The sequence below is a fragment of the Salvelinus alpinus genome, chromosome 24, assembly GCF_045679555.1.
Source record: "Salvelinus alpinus chromosome 24, SLU_Salpinus.1, whole genome shotgun sequence".
In the NCBI taxonomy this organism is placed as follows: domain Eukaryota; kingdom Metazoa; phylum Chordata; class Actinopteri; order Salmoniformes; family Salmonidae; genus Salvelinus; species Salvelinus alpinus.
The window spans coordinates 33,322,970-33,347,542 of NC_092109.1; the positions used below are offsets into that span (position 1 = coordinate 33,322,970).

Consider the following 24,573-nt stretch of genomic DNA (forward strand, 5'->3'; position numbering starts at 1 on the left):
ATTTACAGTAAATTGCAATGTACTCTGTGGGATTTTAGCCGTAAATAGTGCATGATACCGTACATTCTAAAGATGTACACTTCTACCCATATAGGCCTGGTACCCATATGGTTGAAAATGGCAGATGTTGAAACATTTTACCTTTATTTATTTAACAACCTTTCGGTTAATAGGCCAACGCTCGAACCACTAGGCTGCCTACCGCCCCAAACATAGTGTCTGAACAGTAACATACTATAAATGACGTCAGAGCTCAAGCCGCGTTTCACAGCTCTGTATGGGTTTTGACTGACTGACTGACAGCAGTTCTGAATGGGAGCAGCGCGCGATACGAACGTCTCTCCTATCCCTTCTGGTAATTGGGCAACTTTTGCAAACGTTTTCTTGTCTGAGTAAGGGAAATGCTGTAAATTAAAATGACTTGATATATTTCGAAAGATGAGACGTTGAAGAATAATAAATAACGCTTTGATGTCATTCAAGCAATCCTTCACATTTCCATATCATAAAACTCATGTCATATACAGTGTCAACGTTTATGATCACTATGTTTGATGGACAGTTACAAGACGACATGGTATCACCCTGAGTTGTTATGAACAAATGAACAAATAAGCCTATGATTGTTTATTGTGAAGAACATTTGCAGCGGCACACGCACCTGAATGCACTCATGACTCCTTTCTGTGCGTACCATAATTACGATTTGTTTCTTTGAATTGCCTTGTGAAAGCCTAACACTGTAAGATCCTATTTTATAACTTAGCCAGTGATGTTGCCAATAGAAGAACATTTAAAATCATGCCCACCTGACCTAGATTGATTTATAATGGGCCGTTTTTGGATTGCGTAAACAACAACAGTAATTGTGTGATGGCGGGGATGCAGGGCTGTGTTCCATACAAAACAACTACAAGTGTGCTTGCTCTAGTTCCTCAAAGGCAGAGCTAGAAGTAAAAGTACCCAATAATTGAAGACTTCTTTGAGTCATAAAGGGGCATGAAAATTATTTAGGAACTGTGCACACTCTGGAGAGGAGTGTGGCCACTAGGAGACACCAGTTAGTCCTCTCACTCAAACCCTTGTTATTTTTTGTCTTATGTTGCCCTACCCCACATTTTCCAGGAATAGTATTATCATGTTGCTGAATGTATCCAGACTATTTTGTTATCAACAAATGCGTTGAAAAGTACAGTAAATGTAAAATGCATATAAAAACAACAGTGTAATGTTTGGATTCCGTCTTGTGTCAGGTGAACTGTTGTGTCCTCACCTTTGGTCTAATAATTTTCCCATTAGCTCCAAACAGTTCCCTTTCAATTGCTGCCATGGTTATGCATATTCTTTAAATATTTCTTCTGTAAGAAACATTTCAATTTAGCCCTATCCATATAGGCCAATTCCAACAAGTGTAAAGGGAAGTACAGTACATTACTGTAACCGCACATCATTATGGGATGGGCAACTGGCAACTTTTTCAACATTCTGAGTGATAGGATGGAGTGACATCAAGGTCTGAAGTGAACAAACCAAACAAGGTGTCTACATTTATTTAAATGATTTACAAAGCGAATTACAATGAATATTACTCTGTTATGAAAAATTGTGATTTATACAGTAAATGTGTACATTTATCAACACTAAAATACTGTAAAGCATTATTCTGCAGCATACTCAAAATTATGGTGCACTGTGGGAAAATGAAATAATTGCTGTATTTCGAAAGATACTGTAATTCCACCCCACAGTACCGTACCCTATTTTTGGAGTGCCAATAACCTTTTGACCACTAGTTGTTGTGTGGTATTGTTGTGTCTGGCTTATTAACATATTTTGAGGTATGCGTTGTGACAGGCTACATTTGTGCCACCTGTTACTGAGAGTACTATACCAATTTACTGTAGGTGTACTGTAGTTGTGCCACAACAATTAAATGTGTATAGGGGACAGATTGGAGTGGCAGCAAGTCTCAAACCATTAGGGATAGTTCACCCAAATGACACAATTATCCTGTAAGCAGTCTATGGACAAGGTATGACAGCAAGCTATGCTTTGGTTTACTTTCTCTGGCACTGTTTCCAAATCATTAAAAAGTATCTAAAATGTATTGTGAAGTGCACCAAAGTAACTTATAGATGATTTGAACATGATGTGCAGAAAATGCTAATATCGGTCCCATGACTTGAATGGGATTTGTGCCAACAAATGCTAAAACATTAGCATTTGGAAACAGTGCCAAGGAAACTTAACCAAAGCATGGATTGCTGTCATACCTTGTACATAGACTGCTTACAGGGTAAGGAAACCAATGTCATCTTGTAATTTGGGTGGACTATTCCTTTAATGGTTCAGTATTTGCCATGTCCTTTGGTCTGTTTTGCCCTGTAGTCACTGCCAGTTTTTAAGCCTTTGTATAGGCCTCTCGAAGTGTGTTAGAGACCTTAACAAAGGCTTCCAAACTGGCATTCATTGATATTCTGTAATGTGTAAAAACATGACCTACAAGCCAACCTGCTTGCACCAAACAGGCTTATATTTTGGGTTCTAGTGGGGTGTGACAGTTGAACTAAGCTCATGAGCATTTATAAGTTATATTCTTCAAGAATCAATGGGTTTATATCATCAATTTAAAAGTTTAAAAAATGCAAGTAGCAATCGCAGATTGCCCTTTATATAGGAAGAGGACATTCAACTCTATAAGGATAACAACATTTGGAGGACCATGGTCATGAAGAAGAAGCATCATGAGGTGCAAAATCATGATTGACCAGGATGTAAAGGCTCCAAATCAACATATCCCTGAGCAGTTGGGCAGGCAGGGTACCATACACAGCTGCTCCTAAACCCCACAGGAAGACAACATGCTGTCAGAATAAATAATTATACAGCACATACTGAGTAGAAGCAACATAAACGATTGGCTAATTATTACTTCTGCCTACGTACGCCTACGGAGTACGGACTGCTGCTGAGCCGGGCCTACACTTCCATTATGAATAATAGATTATGGCAATGTTACATTTATGAATATTGTTAAATGTATTACTCTTCTTTTTAAAATAGCAGTTTGTAATGATTTGGGTGAATTCACTATTCTAAAACCTTGACCTTGTGTAACCTCCTATACCAAGACATGATGTACTCAGGGATACATCCTCTGCTGATACCTACTAAGTCTCCTGATTTATTCACTACAGTGCTACAAAACAACACTAGTGTGACTGTCACATAGCTAGCCTGTCAAACTAAAGATTACTTTACCATCTAGTTAAATCTCTCTTACTACACTGTAAGATCCATTACAAGTTTAAGGTAAGCAATAGCTGAAGGAACCCAGAGTAATCAGGTTTGTCATTCCAGTTCATATAGTCTGCAGATGTGTTCTCTTGCATCTCCCAGTATCAGGTTACACTGAATGTAACAGAGCCCTACCGTCGGATGCACAATGAGAACCAAGTAGAACAAAAGGCATGTAACTCAATAGAAGCTAGGCTACTCTTGGTGGCAGCTCATTACAATCCAGGCTACTACCACATTCATCCCTGTCACTCTGAACATGTTACAGCTTATTCTGTCGGTGCTTGTAGAAGCCTGTAGTTCTTAGCTCACATTATATTATTTTTATCGTCTGTATATCCTGTTTATTGTCTGTATATCCTATTTATCGTCTGTATATCCTATGTATCGTCTGTCTGTATATCCTGTTTATCGTCTGTATATCCTGTTTATCGTCTGTATATCCTGTTTATCGTCTGTATATCCTATGTATCGTCTGTCTGTATATCCTGTTTATCGTCTTTATATTCTGTTTATTGTCTGTATATCCTAATTATCGTCTGTATATCCTGTTTATCGTCTGTATATTCTGTTTATCAACTCAAATTGTATTAATCACATGCGCAGAATACAACAGTGAAATGCTTACTTACAAGCCCCTAACCAACAATGTAGTTTAAAAAAATACAAATAAGAATAAGAAATAAAAGGAACAAGTAATTAAAGAGCAGCAGTAAAGTAAAAATAGTGAGACTATATACAGGGAGTACAGGTACAGAGTCAATGTGCGGGGGCACCGGTTAGTCGGGGTAATTGAGGCAATATGTACATGTAGGTAGAGTTATTAAAGTGACTCTACACAGATAACAGAGAGTAGCAGCGGCGTAAAAGAGGGGGGGGGGTAATGCAAATAGTCTGGGTAGCCATTTGATTAGAATTGGCGCTCCGGTACCGCTTGCCATGCGGTAGCAGAGAGAACAGCCTAAGACTAGGGTGGCTGGAGTCTTTGACAATTTTTAGGGCCTTCCTCTGACACCGCCTGGTATAGACGTCCTGGATGGCAGGAAGCTTGGCCCCAGTGATGTACTGGGCCGTACGCACTACCCTCTGTAGTGCCTTGCGGGTCGGAGGCCGAGCAGTTGCCATACCAGGCAGTGATGCAACCAGTCAGGATGCTCTCAATGGTGCAGCTGTAGAAACTTTTGAGGATCTGAGGACCCATGCCAAATCTTTCCAATCTCCTGAGGGGGAATAGGTTTTGTCGTGCTCTCTTGACGACTGTCTTGGTGTACTTGGACCATGTTAGTTTGTTGGTGATGTGGATACCAAGGAACTTGAAGCTCTCAACCTGCTCCACTACAGCCCCGTCGATGAGAATGGGGGCGTGCTCGGTCTTCCTTTTCCTGTAGTCCATAATCATCTTCTTTGTCTTGATTACGCTGAGGCTTTGTTCTTGTCCTGGCACCACACGGCCAGGTCTCTGACCTCCTCCCTATAGGCTGTCTCGTCTTTGTTTGTGATCAGGCATACCACTGTTGTGTCATCAGCAAATTTAATGATGGTGTAGGAGTCATGCCGTGCCGTGCAGTCATGAGTGAACAGGGAGTACAGGAGGGGACTGAGCACGCACCCCTGAGGGGCCCCTGTGTTGAGGATCCGCGTGGCGGATCTGTGGTTACCTACCCTTACCACTTGGGGGCGGCCCATCCGGAAGTCCAGGATCCAGTTGCAGAGGGAGGTGTTTAGTCCCAGGGTCTTTAGCTTATTGATGAGCTTTGAGGGCACAATGTTGATGAATGCTGAGCTGTAGTCAATGAATAGCATTCTCACATAAGTGTTCCTTTTGTCCAGGTGGGAAAGGGCAGTGTGGAGTGCAATAGAGATTGCATCATTTGTGGATCTGTTAGGGCGGTATGAAAATTGGAGTGGGTCTAGGGTTTCTGGGATAATAGGGTTGATGCGAGCCATGACTAGCCTTTCAAAGCACTTCATGGCTACAGACGTGGGTGCTACGGGTCGGTAGTCATTTAGGCAGGTTACCTTAGTGTTCTTGGGCACAAGGACTATGGTGGTCTGCTTAAAACATGTTGGTATTACAGACTCGGACAGGGAGAGGTTGAAAATGTCAGTGAAGACACTTGCCAGTTGGTCAGCGCATGCTCACAGTCCACGTCCTGGTAATCTGTCTGTGAATGTTGACCTGTTTAAAGGTCTTACTCACATTGGCTGAGGAGAGCGTGATCACACAGTCTGTATATCCTGTTTATCGTCTGGATATCCTGTTTATTGTCTGCATATCCTGTTTATCGTCTGTCTGTATATCCTTTCTATCATCTGTATATCCTGTTTATTGTCTGTATGTATATCATGTTTATCATCTGTATATCCTATTGTCTGTATATCCTGTTTATCATCAGTATATCCTGTTTATCGTCTGTCTGTATATCCTGTTTATCATCTGTCTGTATATCCTGTTTATCGTCTGCATATCCTGTTTATCATCTGTCTGTATATCCTGTTTATCGTCTGTCTGTATATCCTTTTTATCATCTGTATATCCTATTGTCTGTATATCCTGTATATCATCAGTATATCCTGTTTGTTGTCTGTCTGTATATCCTGTTTATCGTCTGTATATCCTATTTATCGTCTGGATATCCTGTTTATCGTCTGTATATCCTGTTTATTGTCTGTATATCCTGTTTATCGTCTGTATATCCTATTTATCGTCTGGATATCCTGTTTATCGTCTGTATATCCTGTTTATTGTCTGTATATCCTGTTTATTGTCTGTATATCCTCTTTTATCGTCTGTCTGTATATTCTGTTTATTGTGACAGCACCATTTCAACAAGTCAAATTCATATATGCAAATGTGTTTGCCAAATAAAGGTGATTCTGATCCGATAAAGTAAGTTTTGCTTTTCCGGATCATTCATTTTCTTCATCTAACACAGCCAGTGCTTTAAAGTTCCACAATCACATGTTGGCTATCTCAACCTTATAACCAATAAATATCCTAATAAGATTTGTACGTTTCTGTATGCATATTTATTCAGTCTATTGGGTGAAACCTTGTTTTATTAAAATGACATGAAACATCGAATATCTTATAAGATGTCTACGGGGTCATAATGAGATGTAGGCTATAATTAACGAGTAGGATACACTGATGTTCCAATTGGGATGACTCTGCTGGTTTCATGCCTCCTCTCCTTTCCCTAGTGTGGGTGGCAGCTCTGAGACGCTGGCGTTACAATATTAGCTGTCTGTGCGGGCGTGTGAGAGAGAGAACGCACGCACGCAAACCATTTGCACCTGCTCTGACGCCCTAACTCTAACATTATTATTCTTGAGAGGAACTGTTGTCAGGACTGGAGTGCATCTTTAACGAGAGGCGTAGCTATTCAGTTGTGCTCCCCGGAGAACAAATTTCCGCTTCCTGCTATGAAAAAGATCGAACTTTTAACCTAATCGCATCAAATGTGGCTGCAGAACAGAAAAGCAAGCAAGAAGTAATGGAATTATGTGTATGAAAGCGCAATTTAAAGCATCAGAGTGTGCTGAAAATATTGGTATGCACAAGTCGGGAAGCTGAATGAAAGGTATTTTTCTTCCACATCTATAACACCTTCAGTATGTCGGAGAGAGGGGGTCTCCCGCGGACTGGGGGCACACCATCTCCACATATGCAGCCGTCCAAGACAGTAACGATCTCCCCGAACCGTCCGGTTCAAATGAACCTGTATGCAACCTGGGAAATTGACCGCTCATCTCCAAGCTGTGTGCCCAGGTATGGCCGCCTAAAAACTATGGCTTGGCGTTTTGAAGTGCCCTGATAACATCTGATTCTGACAGTCAAGGTTTTCAATCGTAATCAGATGGCATTATTATAAAGAAGTTGCTACATAGTATCGGCTTCTGCGGTCAGATGTAGTCTAGGTATATACTGTTGAATCAGTGGGACGAAGTCACCTGTTTACCCACCACGAGAGAAGTTATGTAGACCTAGGTAGAATACAAGTTCAACAAATTAAGGAATTAATGAAAATAACATCAAATAATAATATTATTAAAGTTAAAATAACAGCCGAGGCCTATTTCTGTATTTGCTTTTGAATAATGCAACTTGCAGTGCTGCAATTTACTGTAAATATGAATATTCAGGTGACTTGCCTGGTAAAATAAAAATGACTGCAAAGTGTAGTAGTCACATTGATACAATTAGCCTGTAGTGGTAGGCTGCTGGTAGTGAATATTAGGGAGTGTCTTTAAAGGGGAAATCCTAAATTCAAACCATAACAAAGTGAACACCCCACCATTGTTTTGGAAAACAGTAGAGGGATGGGGCTCAAATGCATAGACCGCTATGGATGCAAGGACTTATCATCCATAAGAACAAAATTATAGGTTTAACTATGTTTTGAGGCTATACAGTGTTTGTTCACAATTACATTGTTTACAAACAATAGAATAAACAGGCTTATATTTTGGGTTCTGATAGAATATGACAGTTGAGATAAGCTCATGAGGCATTTAAGTTATATTCTTCAAGACAAGAATCAATGGGTATATACTGTGCAGTGCATTTGGAAAGTATTCAGACCCCTTGACTTTTTTCACATTTTGTTACGTTACAGCCTTATTCTAAAATTGATTTTTTTTTTATTCCCTCATCAATCTACACACAATACCCCATAATGACATAGCAAACAAATTTTTTTTTTGAAATGTTTGCTAATTTTATTACAAAAAAATATTTTAAAAAATACCTTACTTACCAAAGTATTCAGACCCTTTGGTATGAGACTCGAAATTGAGCTCAGGTGCATCCTGTTTCCATTGATCATCCTTGAGATGTTTCTACAACTTGATTGGAGTCCACCTGTGGTAAATGTTATTGATTGGATATGATTTGGAAAGGCACACACCTGTCTATATAAGGTCCCTCCATTTGACAGTGCATGTCAGAGCAAAAGCCAAGCCATGAGGTCGAAGGAAATGCTATACAGGATTGTGTCAAGGCATAGATCTGGGGAAAGGTACCAAAACATTTCTGCAGCATTGAAGGTCTCCAAGAACACAGTGGCCTCCATCATTCTTAAATGGAAGAAGTTCGGAACCACCTCGACTCTTCCTAGAGCTGGCCACCAGGCCAAACTGAGCAATCAGGGGAGAAGGGCCTTGGTCAGGGAGGTGACCAAGAACCCGATGGTCACTCCGACAGAGCTCCAGAGTTCCTCTGTGGAGATGGGAGAACCTTACAGAAGGACAACCATCTCTGCAGCACTCCACGAATCAGGACTTTATGGTAGAGTGGCCAGACAGATGCCACTCCTCAGTAAAAGGCACATGACACCCAGCTTGGAGTTTGCCAAAAGGCACCTAAAGGATTCTCAGACCATGAGAAACAAGATTCTCTGGTCGGATGAAACCAAGATTGAACTCTTTGGCCTGAATGCCAAGTGTCACGTCTGGAGGAAACCTGGCACCATCCCTACTGTGAAGTATGGTGGTGGCAGCATCATGCTGTGGGGATGTTTTTCAGCGGGAGGGACTGGGATACTAGTCAGGATCGAGGGAAAGATGGAGTTATGACCCTAAGCACACAGCCAAGACAACACAGGAGTGGCTTCGGGACAAGTCTCTGAATGTCCTTGAGTGGCCCAACCCGAGCCCGGACATCTCTGGAGAGACCTGAAAATAGCTGTGCAGCGACGCTCCCCATCCAACCTGACAGAACTTGAGAGGATCTGCAGAGAAGAATGGGAGAAACTCCCCAAATACAGTTGTCCAAGCTTCATACCCAAGAACACTTGAGGCTGTAATCGCTGCCAAATGTGCTTCAACAAAGTACTGAGTAAAGGGTCTGAATACTTATGTAAATGTGATTTAAACCTGTTTTTGCTTTGTCATTATGGGATATTGTGTGTAGATTGATGAGAGAAAAAAACTATTGAATCCATTTTAGAGTAAGGCTGTAACGTAACCAAATGTGGAAAAAGTCAAGGGGTCTGAATGCACTGTATATCATTGATTTAAAAGACTAGAAATGTATATAGAAATGGCAGATAGACCCTTTTTAAAGGAAGAGAACATTCAACTGTATAATGAAAAACAATGTTTGGAGGACCATGAAGAAGGAGTCCAAGATCGTAACTGACCAGGATGTTAAGGCTTCAAATCAACATATCCCTGAGCAGTTGGGCAGGCAGGGTGCCATACACAGCTGCTCCTAAACCCCACAGGAAGACAACATGCTGTCAGAATAAATAATTATACAGCACATACTGAGTAGAAGCAACATAAACGATTGGCTAATTATTACTTCTTCCTACATGTATACGCCTACAGACTGTTGCTAAGCAGGGCCTACTCGTCCATTACGACGTTTAACAGATTATTTAAATGTTACCAATGCTACAAATTTCTCTGATACTGCTTTTTGTCTTGTAGCAATAGAGAAGAGGGGGTAGGAGTGGGGGTAGTGTGTGGATTGTAGAAGGACCCCTCTGAAGGGTCAAGGCTGCCTGCGGGGTTGCTCTCTGGCAGGGAAAATGGAGAGAGGATGTGGGTGGATTTGAAGAAGAGCTGGATGAAAATGATCTGTTTCTCTTAAAGTGGTCCGTACACTCTGTATAGTATGTTGAAATGTTTTTCTTTTTTCATGTATAGAACCTTGAAGCTGGGCTTTTGGCCTTGACTTGATGCTGTGGTAACTCTTGTTTCCTCCCTCTTGTTCTGATTCTCAGTAAAGTCCTTATTTAAAGGAGAATGCACCTCATCATATGTTATCTATTTGTACAAATGCAATTAAGAAGGAGCCTGGGTGGCTTATAATCACTTTAGCTAGTTCTATTTAGCCTCCAGTGCCATGTCTTTGGCATGGTTTTTAGTAAATATATAAATTAATACCCAGACATCTCTTAACCAAATCAGCTGTTCACTGGTAACCCTCACCAGTCTCTCTGTATCTCTCTCTGTCTGTCTTTCTCGTCTGTCTGTCTCTCATCTATCTCTCTCTAATGTTTTAGTGAGTGGATAGGCCTGGGCTTGTAATGCATTTAAAATATAATTAGGGAGGAACAGCAGATCCTGTAAGGGTTTTGATGAAGGGTCAAAGCGTAGTCTATTTTTAACACAAGTCGCCCGCTCCTATTATCTAATCCCAATCTGTGTGAAGTCAGGTCAAGTGCTGCACCTAGGACCCAAGTTTAAAAAACACGTATCATTGTCAAAGACTAGACTGATACTTTCTTCCCTCATGTAGTTGGTTCAGACTAAACAGATAAATATGAATATCCCCTTTTCTCCAAACCCAGGCTCTTCACTGTTACCCTGAAGAAGCTGCTGATGCTTCAGGAGCTGGACAGAGACCTAACCTCTGTTGTCATTGCAGTCAAACTCCAGGTGACCCTCTTCACATTCCCCCTTTCCTTCCACAAAGTATACATAGATGTACAGTAGTAGGATGTTTTGCAGAAGTACTTTCTTTAGTGTTTATAACTCTACACAAGTGACTAGTCAGAACTTGTTGATCCATGGGTAATATATGCAGGAGATGTATAACGTGTGTGGAATATCCTCTTAGGGATCAAAGCGCATTTTACGTTCCAATGAGATCCTTTTGGCATCGGCTGGACTTACTGAGACTGATCTTCAGCTGACGTTCTCCTTGCAAGTGAGTTACCCTGGGGGTTTTGCACAGACGGTTATGCAAATGGTGTGTGGACGAGAGGGAGATGCTTTTTAAAATTTCCAAAGACTATATTTCCAGTGCCTCTGATTCTGTCAACCTCACCATCTTTACTTCCTCCAGTATCCACATTTTTTGAAACGAGATGCCAACAGACTGCAGATCATGTTGCAGAGGAGGAAGAGGTACAAGAACCGCACCATTCTGGGCTATAAGACCCTGGCTCTGGGCCTCATCAACATGGCAGAGGCAAGAGGGCTTCACCCCAGCATGATTACGATCATTGAGGCTTTTGTTTGTATAAAACGCCATCCTGCATCTACGCTACTGTCTCTCTTTTGTCTCCTGTCGTTTCTCTCTCCCCCTCTTTTGTAATTGTTACCCCCCCATTGTCTCTCTCTCTTCTCCCCCTACCTCGTCCCCAGGTGATGCAGCATCCAAGTGAGGGAGCCCGTGTGTTGGCTCTCCACACCACAGTGAAGGACACGGCTGTGACTGTGGCTGAGATGAGGGTCTACTCGCTCTCCAGCCAGCCCATCGACCACGAGGTGTCCAAGGCCAAACTGTCAGGTAAGGGAGACGCAAAGAGAGCATAGGGGACAAACTGTAGGGAAGTAAGGCCTTCAACATGGACCCAGAAAGGTTTTTAACAATGGGCAATGTGCTTGTATAGAATTGTTTGTAAGTATCCACAATGTCAGTGTATTGAACAGTTCAACATGTAGATACCAGTACCACACCATGGTCAGTCAGTGGAATCATCCAATCAGCCACTGCCTTACTCACGTAACACCAGGTTTAACCATCCAATCAGCCACTGCCTTACTCACGTAACACCAGGTTTAACCATCCAATCAGCCACTGCCTTACTCACGTAACACCAAGTTTAACCATCCAATCAGCCACTGCCTTACTCACGTAACACCAGGTTTAACCATCCAATCAGCCACTGCCTTACTCACGTAACACCAGGTTTAACCATCCAATCAGCCACTGCCTTACTCACGTAACACCAGGTTTAACCATCCAATCAGCCACTGCCTTACTCACGTAACACCAGGTTTAACCATCCAATCAGCCACTGCCTTACTCACGTAACACCAAGTTTAACCATCCAATCAGCCACTGCCTTACTCACGTAACACCAGGTTTAACCATCCAATCAGCCACTGCCTTACTCACGTAACACCAGGTTTAACCATCCAATCAGCCACTGCCTTACTCACGTAACACCAGGTTTAACCATCCAATCAGCCACTGCCTTACTCACGTAACACCAGGTTTAACCATCCAATCAGCCACTGCCTTACTCACGTAACACCAGGTTTAACCATCCAATCAGCCACTGCCTTACTCACGTAACACCAGGTTTAACCATCCAATCAGCCACTGCCTTACTCACGTAACACCAGGTTTAACCATCCAATCAGCCACTGCCTTACTCACGTAACACCAGGTTTAACCATCCAATCAGCCACTGCCTTACTCACGTAACACCAGGTTTAACCATCCAATCAGCCACTGCCTTACTCACGTAACACCAAGTTTAACCATCCAATCAGCCACTGCCTTACTCACGTAACACCAGGTTTAACCATCCAATCAGCCACTGCCTTACTCACGTAACACCAGGTTTAACCATCCAATCAGCCACTGCCTTACTCACGTAACACCAGGTTTAACCATCCAATCAGCCACTGCCTTACTCACGTAACACCAGGTTTAACCATCCAATCAGCCACTGCCTTACTCACGTAACACCAGGTTTAACCATCCAATCAGCCACTGCCTTACTCACGTAACACCAGGTTTAACCATCCAATCAGCCACTGCCTTACTCACGTAACACCAGGTTTAACCATCCAATCAGCCACTGCCTTACTCACGTAACACCAGGTTTAACCATCCAATCAGCCACTGCCTTACTCACGTAACACCAGGTTTAACCATCCAATCAGCCACTGCCTTACTCACGTAACACCAGGTTTACATACTATTCTCATCATAATGTATTCACGTCCCCTCCCCCTCATCCTTTTTCTCCTCCCCCTTCTTCCTCTCCCCCTCCCCCTCATCTCCTTATCCTACACATTACGTATCTCTTCTCTGGCTCCCTGTAACTCACAGACCGCTCCCCTGACATTGACAACTACTCGGAGGAAGAGGAAGAGAGCTATTCATCAGAGCAGGACGGGAGTGATGACCCTGCTCACATCCAGGTGAGGAGGAGGGAGAGGAGGGGGGACGGGTTTGGATGTGGTGTCTATCCAGTTTGACCACTAAGTTGATCCTCCCTCTGTTTCAGTATCTGTTCGAAGAAGATGACATGAGGAAGAAGAAGCACAGACGCAAACTCACCTCTGCAGCCTCCATCACCAGAGGTCATGTAAGCATTAAGTCTACTGATCTGTCAGTCTCTGCTGTTGTGACTACCTGGCACTCTTCTAGTCACACCGTTTCATATCTACGTGTTCCTTTAACCCGGCAGCCCAATATCAAGCAGAAGTTTGTGGCCTTGTTGAAGAGGTTTAAAGTGTCTGATGAGGTGGACTTTGGCCTGAAGAACGTGTCCCAAGAGCACATCCGTGATGTGGAGGAGGACTTGGATGAGCTCTATGACAGTCTAGAGATGTACAACCACAGTGACAGCGGCCCAGAGATGGAGGAGACGGACAGCATCCTCAGCACACCCAAACCCAAGCTCAGGTCATGATACACTGGACTTATCTGTAGCTAACACATGTATGTTCTCACAAACATCCACCTAACAGAACTCTGGTGACCTCTACTCTCTCTGACCGTCCAGGCCCTTCTTTGAGGGCATATCCCAGTCCAGCTCGCAGACCGAGTTTGGCAGTCTGAACAGCAGGTGCAGTCTGCCCAAAGACACCCTGAGCCCAGTGAGTACAGTTGGAGCAGAGTACAGTTGGAGCAGAGTACAGTTGGAGCAGAGTACAGTTGGAGCAGAGTATGAGCACAGTTGGAGCGCAGGGTAGAGCACAGGTGGAGTAGAGCACAGGTGGAGTAGAGCACAGGTGGAGTAGAGCACAGGTGGAGTAGAGCACAGGTGGAGTAGAGCACAGGTGGAGTAGAGCACAGGTGGAGTAGAGCACAGGTGGAGTAGAGCACAGGTAGAGCGCAGAGTAGAGTACAGTTGGAGCGCAGAGTAGAGTACAGTTGGAGCGCAGAGTAGAGTACGAGTACAGGTAGAGTTGGAGCGGAGTACAGTTAGCTGGTCATTTAAGTCCACTCACATTGACCACTGTTTTCCTGCTGTCTGACCACTGTTTTCCTGCTGTCTGACCACTGTTTTCCTGCTGTCTGACCACTGTTTTCCTGCTGTCTGACCACTGTTTTCCTGCTGTCTGACCACTGTTTTCCTGTTGTCTGACCACTGTTTTCCTGCTGTCTGACCACTGTTTTCCTGCTGTCTGACCACTGTTTTCTTGCTGTCTGACCACTGTTTTCCTGCTGTCTGACTTGCAGCAAGGAGATCAGCCCCAATCAGGCAAGATGAACCGCACTCGCTCCCGCAACCTGGATGACTCTAAGACAGACACCCAGGTGAGACCCTCCAACTCCCCACACACACTCTTTTTCTCTGCTCTCTTATTCTCCCTCTCTCATTGGTGTCCTGTGTATTTCAGTGTTATGTGTTGCTGGCTGTCTGGCTGTCTGGCTGTCTGGCTGTCTGTCTGTCTATTGGTTGTCTGTCTGTCTATTGGTTGTCTGTCTGGCTATCTGTTGTAGTGATGTGCAGTTCGCAAACTACTCTTTTTTTTTTTTTCTTTTTTTTTTTACCGGACTCTAGTCATGATTTGTTTTTTTGGAGTGACTTTCATTATAGTAGTTAGTTTGATTTTCTAGTCGTACAGCAGGGTTAATACACGCTCCTCTGGCAGCGGCTCCAGAGACCTGCTCCTACCACCAGCTGTCTGTCATAGATGCACAGAAAAAGAGATCATGAGCATAGAGAAGAAAAATCCATGTTTAGAACTGATCATTGATCGCATGGTGCAAGAATGACTTCAAAGAATTGATTATTGAATGTTGTGATGGACACAGCTTTGTAAAACCGAAACATACACATCCTCTGCTCAACGAGAACGTGAGAACAAATCTTTTGGGGGGCTGCAATTTGCATTCCACCAAGAGTCTAGACCTTGTTTTAAATGCATCTAGAAATAATCTGATCTGAATGCCTTACAATCAACAAATGTACATTGTTTAAAGTCTCCGTCACAAATGACAGCTCCAATAAAGCCCCCTATGGTGAACAACATGTGAACGAGAGGCTCGTAGTTCATCGTTCGCCGGTAGGGGTCCTGCATGCTCTGGATGTTAATGACTCAAATGAACGAAATTAGTCGAAAGATTTGTTCTTTTGACTGAATGAGTCGAAAAGACCTGAGTCAGTAAAGAGCTGAACTTCCCATCACTAGTCTTTTGGTTTGTTTAGGAGTTGATTGATCCGAAGGGGTTACTGGAGACAACAGCCTGCATCACTGTCTCTGTCCCAGAGAAGCTACCCAGGACCCCGACGAGGGAACTGAGGAGCAGCAACAGTGAGAGCCACACCACCATGCTCTCCCCCAGGTCAGTCTAAAAGCTTCCACATGCTTTGGTTCGCTAGCGCCTAAAACCGAACGAGTGTGCTCGCATACTCCCTTAAAAGACCTTTGCTTGAAAAATTTGAAAATAGTGTCAATAGTACTGTTTGTCCATCTGTCATTCATTTTGGAGTTTTTGCAGAGGAGATCGTAGTCGCACAATTTTACATCTAACTAAGATGTTTGGTGCAGTAGTTCTTAATGAAAAAATTTGCATGAAAACGAGTCGTCTCGAGTTGAATGACAACAAAGACTTTATTGAAGAATCCCTACTGTTGACCAATGACCGACGGAGGGGCGTCGACTTTGGTTACTGAAAAAACCCTTGCTGGAGACCAAAACAAACAAAAACGTCACAAAATGTCATCTTAATATATGCACCAAACTGTTCCAAACTGTTTTGGATGGGAAGCATGTGGAGAGACACACACACACACACACACACACACACTACCTGTCAGTGCCATACATGCACTCCACACTTTCTGTTATAGTGTCTGTGTGGGAACTGACTGTGTGTGTCTGTGTTCCAGGTTGGATGATGGGCACACACCCAGGCAGAGACGTGGGACGCCAATGAAGGAGAGGCGAGCGCTGTCCAAACCACTGAGCGAACGCACCAACAGTTCTGACAGCGAGAGGTCACCAGAGCTCAGCCGCACCCCACAGGTGACCCCTAACCAGAGCCAGTCCACTAGTCCGTACCCATACTCACCCTGGAGCTAAGTCTTTAAATGGGGATTCTCTGTTTGCAGGGGAGATCCTGACTGGTAGTGATTCTGTTGTGTTGATCTATTTTATTGAAGGATGTATGCGCTCAGTATTTGACTGGCGAACGTGTGTGTGTGTGTTGGTAGGTGCCCAGGAAGGCTGTGTATGACCAGCTGAATCAGGTCTTCTCCTCAGACACTGCCCTCCCAGACAGCCTGGTCCTGGTCAACACCAGTGATTGGCAGGGACAGGTATTCTCCATTCACTCCTTAATTTCTATCTTCAGCATTGCCCCTCACTTCTCCACTCCCTGTGGACATATTTACTTGCACATGTGTGTTAATCTGTGTCTGTATGTTTGTGTCCTCTGGTAAACGTGTGCAGTATGTGTCCGAGGTGCTACTGGCCCAGAAGCAGCCAGTAGTGTGTACCTGCTGTGGGGTGGAAATTCAGGCTGTCCTCACCACCCTCCTCACACGCATCCAGAAGTTGTGAGTAGCCAAAGAATCAATACCCGCCGGTTCAATTTGGACACACTTTGTGTGTGTTGAATTCATTGTGTAGTAATGGTGACCTATGATGAGCCTCTTCTATACATGTGCTCCAGTAACCTGACCCTTTTCTGCAGCTGTAACTGTAACTCGTCCACGCCGCCGCCGGTCAAGGTGGTGGTGGCAGGGGGACAGAGCTACCTGGGGGCCATCCTACACTTCTTTGTCAGTCAGCTGGCCAACAAAACATCTGATTGGCTCAGCCTCATCCACTTCCTGGTTGTCCCCCTGGGTAAGAGAGAGAGACGTGTTCATCTCCTGAGAGGAGCAATATATACCATTTAACACACTGCTTGGGTGTAGAAGATATACAATGTGACTGCTGTGAGACACCGTATGGTACATATCTAGAGTTATGTTTATGTAATGCTTATTTATAAGCCTATTCAGCTGACGCATAAACAAAGATTTACAAAAACACCCACTCTCATGTTCTGATAACTCCTCCTGACAGTGAGTTGCTTCACTCATTCTGCAGCTGAAGCACAGTAGAGTGGGCTGCTCAGTGCTGCGAGGGTTGGGTGTATGAACCGTGACTCACTGTGTGGCTACCTCTACTCTGCCTCCAGGCTGTCACCCTGTAGCCAAGCACCTGGCCTCCCTGGACCCTCGCTACAGCTCTGTGTTCCTGGACAATGCCTGGAAAGATCTGTTCAGCGGCCTGGAGCCCCCTCACTCCAGTAAATCTCTCTCTCTCTTTGCACAGCACTTGTACTACTGAGCTGGTAGTATTCAAGCATGTGCCTTTGGGAACGTGATCAACATATAAATTAGACTAGAAAACAAGTGCAAGCTGCCCCATATCTTCTTTAGCTTGGGGACAGTTGAGATCGTCAGGCTTGCTCTCCCTGCAGATTGACTCAGCCTTACTGTCTGTTCCCCTCCCGTCGGCTCCAGCTGCAGATGGAGTGGACGTGGCAGGAAGGATCAGCCAGTACATCAGCAGCGTCTCTGTCACACACCAGTTGCCTATCGCTGAGGCCATGCTCACCTGCGAGTACAAGAGGTGGGAGGACTGTCCTGCGTATTTATATGACCTTAATGTTAACCAGGAAGAACATATTTTATTGGCCATTATTTTCACCCTACCAGATATGACGAAGACTCTTACCAGAAGTTTGTTCCCTTCGTTGGGGTAAGTAAATCAGTACTGATGGTTTTCATCGATACTGATGTTGAGACAGTCTATTTGGCAAATAATGCCTGTAGCCTGAATTTTTATTTAAGCAATGTAAAGCAACAGATAAGGGATATCCAAACTATTCCCAAGTTATCCCTGGAGTGTTAGGCTGATACTAACTAACTGGTCCCTGTGTGTGAGACAGGTGGTGAAAGTAGGGTTGATTGAACCGACTCTGGCGTATTCAGGTGGGTTCATATTTCTGGACTACCTATTTAAGTAATAAGGCCTGAGGGCCAATATACCACAGCTAAGGGCTGTTCTTACACACAACACAATGCGTCGTCCCTGGATACAGTCCTTAGCCGTGGTATATTGGCCATATACCACAAACCCCCGAGGTGCCTTAATGCTATTATAAACTGGTTACCAGCGTAATTAGAGCAGTAAAAATAAATGTTTGTGATACCCGTAGTCTGATATACCAAGGCTGTCAGCCAATCAGTACTCAGGGCTCGAACCACCCAGTTTATAATGTCTGGTAATGTTTAACTTTCTCTCCCCAGACTGTCCCTGGGCAGTTTTAAGGACCGTGTTGATTTGGGCCTACAGGTGGAGACACTGAGGAGGCTGTTAGTGTTAGCTTGGCTGTTCCCTCCACCTCCCCACAATCTCATGGATCTCCCACAGGGATGCCCAGAGAGGCTGTCACCCCACCCCCATCTCCCTCCCTGAGCAGCGGACTGGTGTAAGACAACCACAGCGTACAACAGTCAGACATGAACAGTACCATCCCTGCAGTTAAACCCACGTTTTTAGTACATTGTTGAACAAGAGTTGTTTCTTACACTCTCTGCCTCTCGCTCTCTCTCCCAGGAGCCCTAATATGTCCCATGGGGTGGACACCATTGGGCTGACGGTGGATTATTGGGTAGCAACATGCTCAGAGCGGAAGAAGGATGGGGAGCGGTGTGACAAGGGCTCCAAGAACACGCTGAAGAGTGCCTTCTGCTCCCTACAGGTCAGCAGGCTGCCAGGAGGGGGCTCCACTGAGAACCATCCCCAGGCCAACACCATGGCCATGACCATGGTCACCAAGGAGAAGAACAAGAAAGGTCAGGAGAACGGCTGGACTAGGAGTAGGGAAATAGCGGTCTGTCCACCACATGCAGTTTGTCCAAATTAAATTTTATTTGTCACAAACACATGGTTAGCAGATGTTAATGCGAGTGTCGCGAAATGCTTGTGCTTCTAGTTCCGACAATGCAGTAATAACCAACGAGTAATCTAACCTAACAATTTCACAACAACTACCTTATACACACAAGTGTAAAGGGATGAAGAATATGTACATAAAAATATATGAATGAGTGATGGTACAGAACGGCATAGGCAAGATGCAGTAGATGGTATCGAGTACAGTATATACATATGAGATGAGTAATGTCGGGTATGTAAACATTATATTAAGTGGCATTGTTTAAAGTGGCTAGTGATACATTTTTTACATACATTTTTCCATTATTAAAGTGGCTGGAGTTGAGTCAGTATGTTGGCAGCAGCCACTCAATGTTAGTGGTGGCTGTTTAACAGTCTGTTGGCCTTGAGATAGAAGCTGTTTTTCAGTCTCTCGGTCCCTGCTTTGATGCACCTGTACTGACCTCGCCTTCTGGATGATAGCGGGGTGAACAGGCAGTGGCTCGGGTGGTTGTTGTCCTTGATGATCTTTATGGCCTTCCTGTGACATCGGGTGGTGTAGGTGTCCTGGAGAGCATGTAGTTTGCCCCCGGTGATGCGTTGTGCAGACCTCACTACCCTCTGGAGAGCCTTGCGGTTGTGGGCGGAGCAGTTGCCGTACCAGGCGGTGATACAGCCCGACAGGATGCTCTCGATTGTGCATCTGTAAAAGTTTGTGTGCTTTTGGTGACAAGCCGAATTTCTTCAGCCTCCTGAGGTTGAAGAGGCGCTGCTGCGCCGCCTTCACCACGCTGTCTGTGTGGGTGGCCCAATCCAGTTTGTCCGTGATGTGTACGCCGAGGAACTTAACTTACTACCCTCTCCACTACTGTCCCGTCGATGTGGATAGGGGGGTGCTCCCTCTGCTGTTTCCTGAAGTCCACGATCATCTCCTTTGTTTTGTTGACGTTGAGTGTGAGGTTATTTTCCTGACACCACACTCCGAGGGCCCTCACCTCCTCCCTGTAGGCCGTCTCGTCGTTGTTGGTAATCAAGCCTACCACTGTAGTGTCGTCTGCAAACTTGATGATTGAGTTGGAGGCGTGCATGGCCACGCAGTCATGGGTGAACAGGGAGTACAGGAGAGGGCTCAGAACGCACCCTTGTGGGGCCCCAGTGTTGAGGATCAGCGGGGTGGAGATGTTGTTACCTACCCTCACCACCTGGCGGCCCGTCAGGAAGTCCAGTACCCAATTGCACAGGGCGGGGTCGAAACCCAGGGTTTCAGGCTTGATGACAGGTTTGGAGGGTACTATGGTGTTAAATGCTAAGCTGTAGTCGATGAATAGCATTCTCACATAGGTATTCCTCTTGTCCAGATGGGTTAGGGCAGTGTGATGGCGATTGCGTCGTCTGTGGACATATTGGGGCAGTAAGCAAATTGGAGTGGGTCTAGGGTGTCAGGTAGGGTGAAGGTGATATAGTCCTTGACTAGTCTCTCAAAGCACTTCATGATGACGGAAGTGAGTGCTACGGGGCGGTAGTCGTTTAGCTCAGTTACCTTAGCTTTCTTGGGAACAGGAACAATGGTGGCCCTCTTGAAACATGTGGGAACAGCAGACTGGGATAAGGGTTGATTGAATATGTCAGCACCAGCACCTTATGTAGTGTAGAAAATGTAATAACTAACTACAATGAGAATCTTGCAATTGATACATGCTGTTAAGTGTTTTGGTTTGACCCCCTCTCCCCCCCCCTCTCTCTGTGTTAATCTCTTCCATATCCAGTCTCCACCATATTCCTGGGCAAGAAGCCCAAAGAGAGGGATGTAGATTGTAAAAGCCAGGTGGTTGAGGGCATCACCAGACTCATCTGTTCTACCAAGCAGCAGCAGACAAGCCTAAAAGGTACGCTGAACCCGTCTAGGGTCAGCTTCAATATGATTGGTTGTTTTTAGGTGCTTGTAGATGGGAGTCGTGGAACTATTGGTTATTTTTCAGTGTCTGTTGACGGTGTGGAGTGGACTGATGTCAAGTTCTTCCAGCTGGCTGCCCAGTGGCCCACCCATGTGAAGTACCTGCCAGTGGGGCTGTTTGGCTACAACAAGACCGCCACCTAGAGGCCAACCCAGACAAGACCGCCACCTAGAGGCCAGACACTTATTCTTCCTGGACATCATATTATCAGCTGTCTAAACTGGAGGGCACTGGACAGAAAGCCATTGAATAAGGATTATTGTTACATGACCAAGGAGAGTTGTTACATGATGACATGAATTGACGCCACTAAGAAGAGGCCATAATCTGTTATGTATTTGATGCTGGAGGGATGAGGAGTTTCTCTTCTTCTTCTTGCCATGATCCTAATAGTTGGACCTGTTTTCAGAAAGCCTTACTTTCTACATTGATTCATAATTCTTCTGTGAGATACTGATACTTTTTTGTGTGTGTGTGTGGCACAAGCGTGTGTGTGAGCACCCCAAACTCTTGTGAAGTTATGTGCATATAGGCATGGGTTGTCATAGAAACAAACACTTAAAACACTACAGAAATCTAAAATATTTTGTCTACTTCGAAGCTTGTGGTGGTCAAACACGTATTTTTATAATGGTACATGTACTATAGTGTGAGCACTGCAGATGTCCTTTTGTTACTGATATACTTGAAATGAAGCTTCGGTGTCGTCCATCATTTTGAGGTAATCTTTAAAAAATATTGACATGTCCTTTTGACCTGAAGAAATAAATTATCACGACTTATACACTTGTTTTCCTATTGTTTCTTGGACTAATGGATTATTGTTTAACGATGACTCATTGTTAGAGATGGAAGAGTGTCTAGTCATTTAAAGCGTAAAAGATGGAAACTTGCAAGGAGTTCAAGACAAGGAATTATGACTAATCACATCAATAAATCAAATGCATCCCTGTATCTACTAGTCGAAAATGTGTCTGATGACAAGTGGGTCTTACTTACACTGTGGGTCGAGGACACGGATGGGGTCGGATGATATCTTCAGAGCCAAACACCTCATGCTCTTGTTGAAGCCTTGCACCAGAGGCAATCCCATGACCTTTCCTTTCCACGTTATCTTCAGAAGACTGAGGGGGTGGGCTCGTTTTTATATTTTATTTTTTTATTTTTAAACCGGTAAGCTGTTGTACCAAAGATTTAAACTACCGCCAAGGATCAATGTCAAGTATCTGTTAAAGAGGAATGAGTACTGCAAAAGAGGTAGAGAAGTGTGTACGATGCATGGGTTGGGAAAATGGAAGCTATTGTATAGGTGGGAGATTATGGGCAAGCATAGAATGACCGCAACTAACAATAAGGACATCAACTCAGAACCAGGAGAACAGTTGTGCTCAAACACTTTATTCAGTTGAGATGCCTATCACTAGATAGGCATCTCCATTTCTCCAGCTTTCTGCTCCTCACAACCAGAAAATATATTCCACATGCTACTTGGCATGCATATGACACTAACGTGATGGATTGAGCTTTATCTCATTGTCCCTCTATATCCCATATGTTCTAATACGGTAATGTTCTAATGGATGCTGAACCTCTCAACTTAAACCCTCTCCTACAGCCTGCTCTATTCTTCTCCACAGTTGGACTTGACCAGTGGAGGAAGAACAATATCTAATGTAGTACTTCATCATTTATTCTCCTCTAGCTTCAGTCCCCCCCCACACGCTGTCTTGGCCAGAACACACTAATATATTAATTTATTCTCCTCTAGCTAGCCTCAGTTCCCCCCACGCTGTCTTGGCCAGAACACACTAATACATTCCGGACGATACCCCAAGATACTTTACATCTGCAAGTAGTGAAATTTGATGTAGTGACTTGACCCCAAAACCTGACATTTTACAGCGATGATCACACAGCTCAGTAGACAAGAGAGTTGGGTGGAACTAGTGACATAAAATAGATGGCATCTGCAACATTCACAATTAGCAACATCTGACACCAAATTCCTTCCCCAAGTACTTTATTTTCTTTTTCCAAAACAAAAGTCGCCTGAGTGGGTATGAGAGGTAGGCTTTGCTCCTTGTGCCCTAGTCAATGAGAATAAAAAGCACTTTTTAAACTTCCTGATACGACTTTAGTTTAACTACTCTCAGTGTAGTGGAACTAGTGACCTTGTTTGACCTTATTGGGTGAAACATTGCAAATCAAACTGCAGACAGTGATGCATATAAACTCAGCAAAAAAATAAACGTCCCTTTTTCAGGACCCTGTCTTTCAAAGATAATTTGTAAAAATCCAAATAACTTCACAGATCTTCATTGTAAAGGGTTTAAACACTGTTTCCCATGCTTGTTTAATGAACCACAAACAATTAATGAATATGCACCTGTGGAACGGTCGTTAAGACACTAACAGCTTACAGACGGTAGGCAATTAAGGTCACAGAAAACTTAGGATACTAAAGAGGCCTTTCTACTGACTCTGAAAAACACCAAAAGAAAGATGTCCAGGGTTCCTGCTCATCTGCGTGTACGTGCATTAGGCATTCTGCAAGGAGGCATGAGGACTGCAGATGTGGCCAGGGCAATAAATTGAAATGTCCGTACTGTGAGACGCCTAAGACAGTGCTACAGGGAGACAGGACGGACAGCTGACTGTCCTCGCAGTGGCAGACCACATGTAACAACACCTGCACAGGATCGGTACATCCGAACCTCACACCTGTGGGACAGGTACAAGATGACAACAACTGCCCGAGATCCACAATCCCTCCATCAGTGCTCAGACTGTCCGCAATAGGTTGAGAGAGGCGGGACTGAGGACTTGTAGGCCTGTTGTAAGGCAGGTCCTCACCAGACATCACCGGCAACAACGTCGCCTATGGGCACAAACTCACCGTCGCTGGACCAGACAGGACTGGCAAAAAGTGCTCTTCACTGACGAGTCGCAGTTTTGTCTCACCAGGGGTGATGGTCGGATTCGCGTTTATCTTCAAAGGAATGAGCGTTACACCGAGGCCTGTACTCTGGAGGGGATCGATTTGGAGGTGAAGGGTCCGTCATGGTCTGGGGCGGTGTGTCACAGCATCATCGGACTGAGCTTGTTGTCATTGCAGGCAATCTTAACGCTGTGCATTACAGGGAAGACATCTTCCTCCCTCATGTGTTACCCTTTCTGCAGGCTCATCCTGACATGACCCTCCAGCATGACAATGACACCAGCCATATTGCTCATTCTGTGCATGATTTCCTGCAAGACAGGAATGTCAGTGTTCTGCATCTCAACCCCATTGAGCACATCTGGGACCTATTGGATCGGAGGGTGAGGGCTAGTGCCATTCCCCCCAGAAATGTCTGGGACCTTGTAGGTGCCTTGGTGGAAGAGTGGGGTAACATCTCACAACAAGAACTGGCAAATCTGGTGCAGTCCATGAGGAGATGCACTGCAGTACTTAATG

General features: G+C 44.4%; 1 protein-coding gene across 2 annotated transcripts; it reads left to right on the forward strand.

Annotated features, from left to right (window-relative positions):
- The first annotated feature begins 6,505 nt into the window (after positions 1-6,505).
- pacs1a (phosphofurin acidic cluster sorting protein 1a) lies at positions 6,506-21,898 on the forward strand. Of its 2 annotated transcripts, XM_071364606.1 has the most exons (23): positions 6,506-7,069; positions 10,599-10,686; positions 10,868-10,957; positions 11,096-11,221; positions 11,398-11,542; positions 13,100-13,191; positions 13,278-13,358; positions 13,461-13,678; positions 13,779-13,872; positions 14,459-14,536; positions 15,432-15,568; positions 16,116-16,251; positions 16,440-16,544; positions 16,678-16,784; positions 16,922-17,076; positions 17,414-17,524; positions 17,742-17,850; positions 17,937-17,979; positions 18,170-18,212; positions 18,577-18,712; positions 18,841-19,079; positions 20,928-21,047; positions 21,141-21,898. In XM_071364606.1, the coding sequence occupies exons 1-23, from the start codon at positions 6,915-6,917 to the stop codon at positions 21,257-21,259; spliced, it is 2,727 nt and encodes a 908-aa protein (XP_071220707.1). In that variant the 5' UTR covers positions 6,506-6,914; the 3' UTR covers positions 21,260-21,898. The 2 variants fall into 2 exon arrangements, with proteins under 2 accessions (XP_071220707.1, XP_071220708.1); XM_071364607.1 differs by lacking the exons at positions 6,506-7,069; positions 10,599-10,686 and having other exon boundaries at positions 10,913-10,957; positions 11,096-11,157.
- The last annotated feature ends 2,675 nt before the right edge of the window (positions 21,899-24,573 follow it).

Coding starts and splice junctions, on each gene's coding strand:
- pacs1a (XM_071364606.1), top strand. CDS start 6,915: ATGTCGGAGAGAGGGGGTCTCCCGCGGACTGGGGGCACACCATCTCCA. Junction 13,359..13,460: donor CCTCCATCACCAGAGGTCAT/GTAAGCATTAAG, acceptor TTAACCCGGCAG/CCCAATATCAAGCAGAAGTT. Junction 15,569..16,115: donor ACCACCATGCTCTCCCCCAG/GTCAGTCTAAAA, acceptor TCTGTGTTCCAG/GTTGGATGATGGGCACACAC.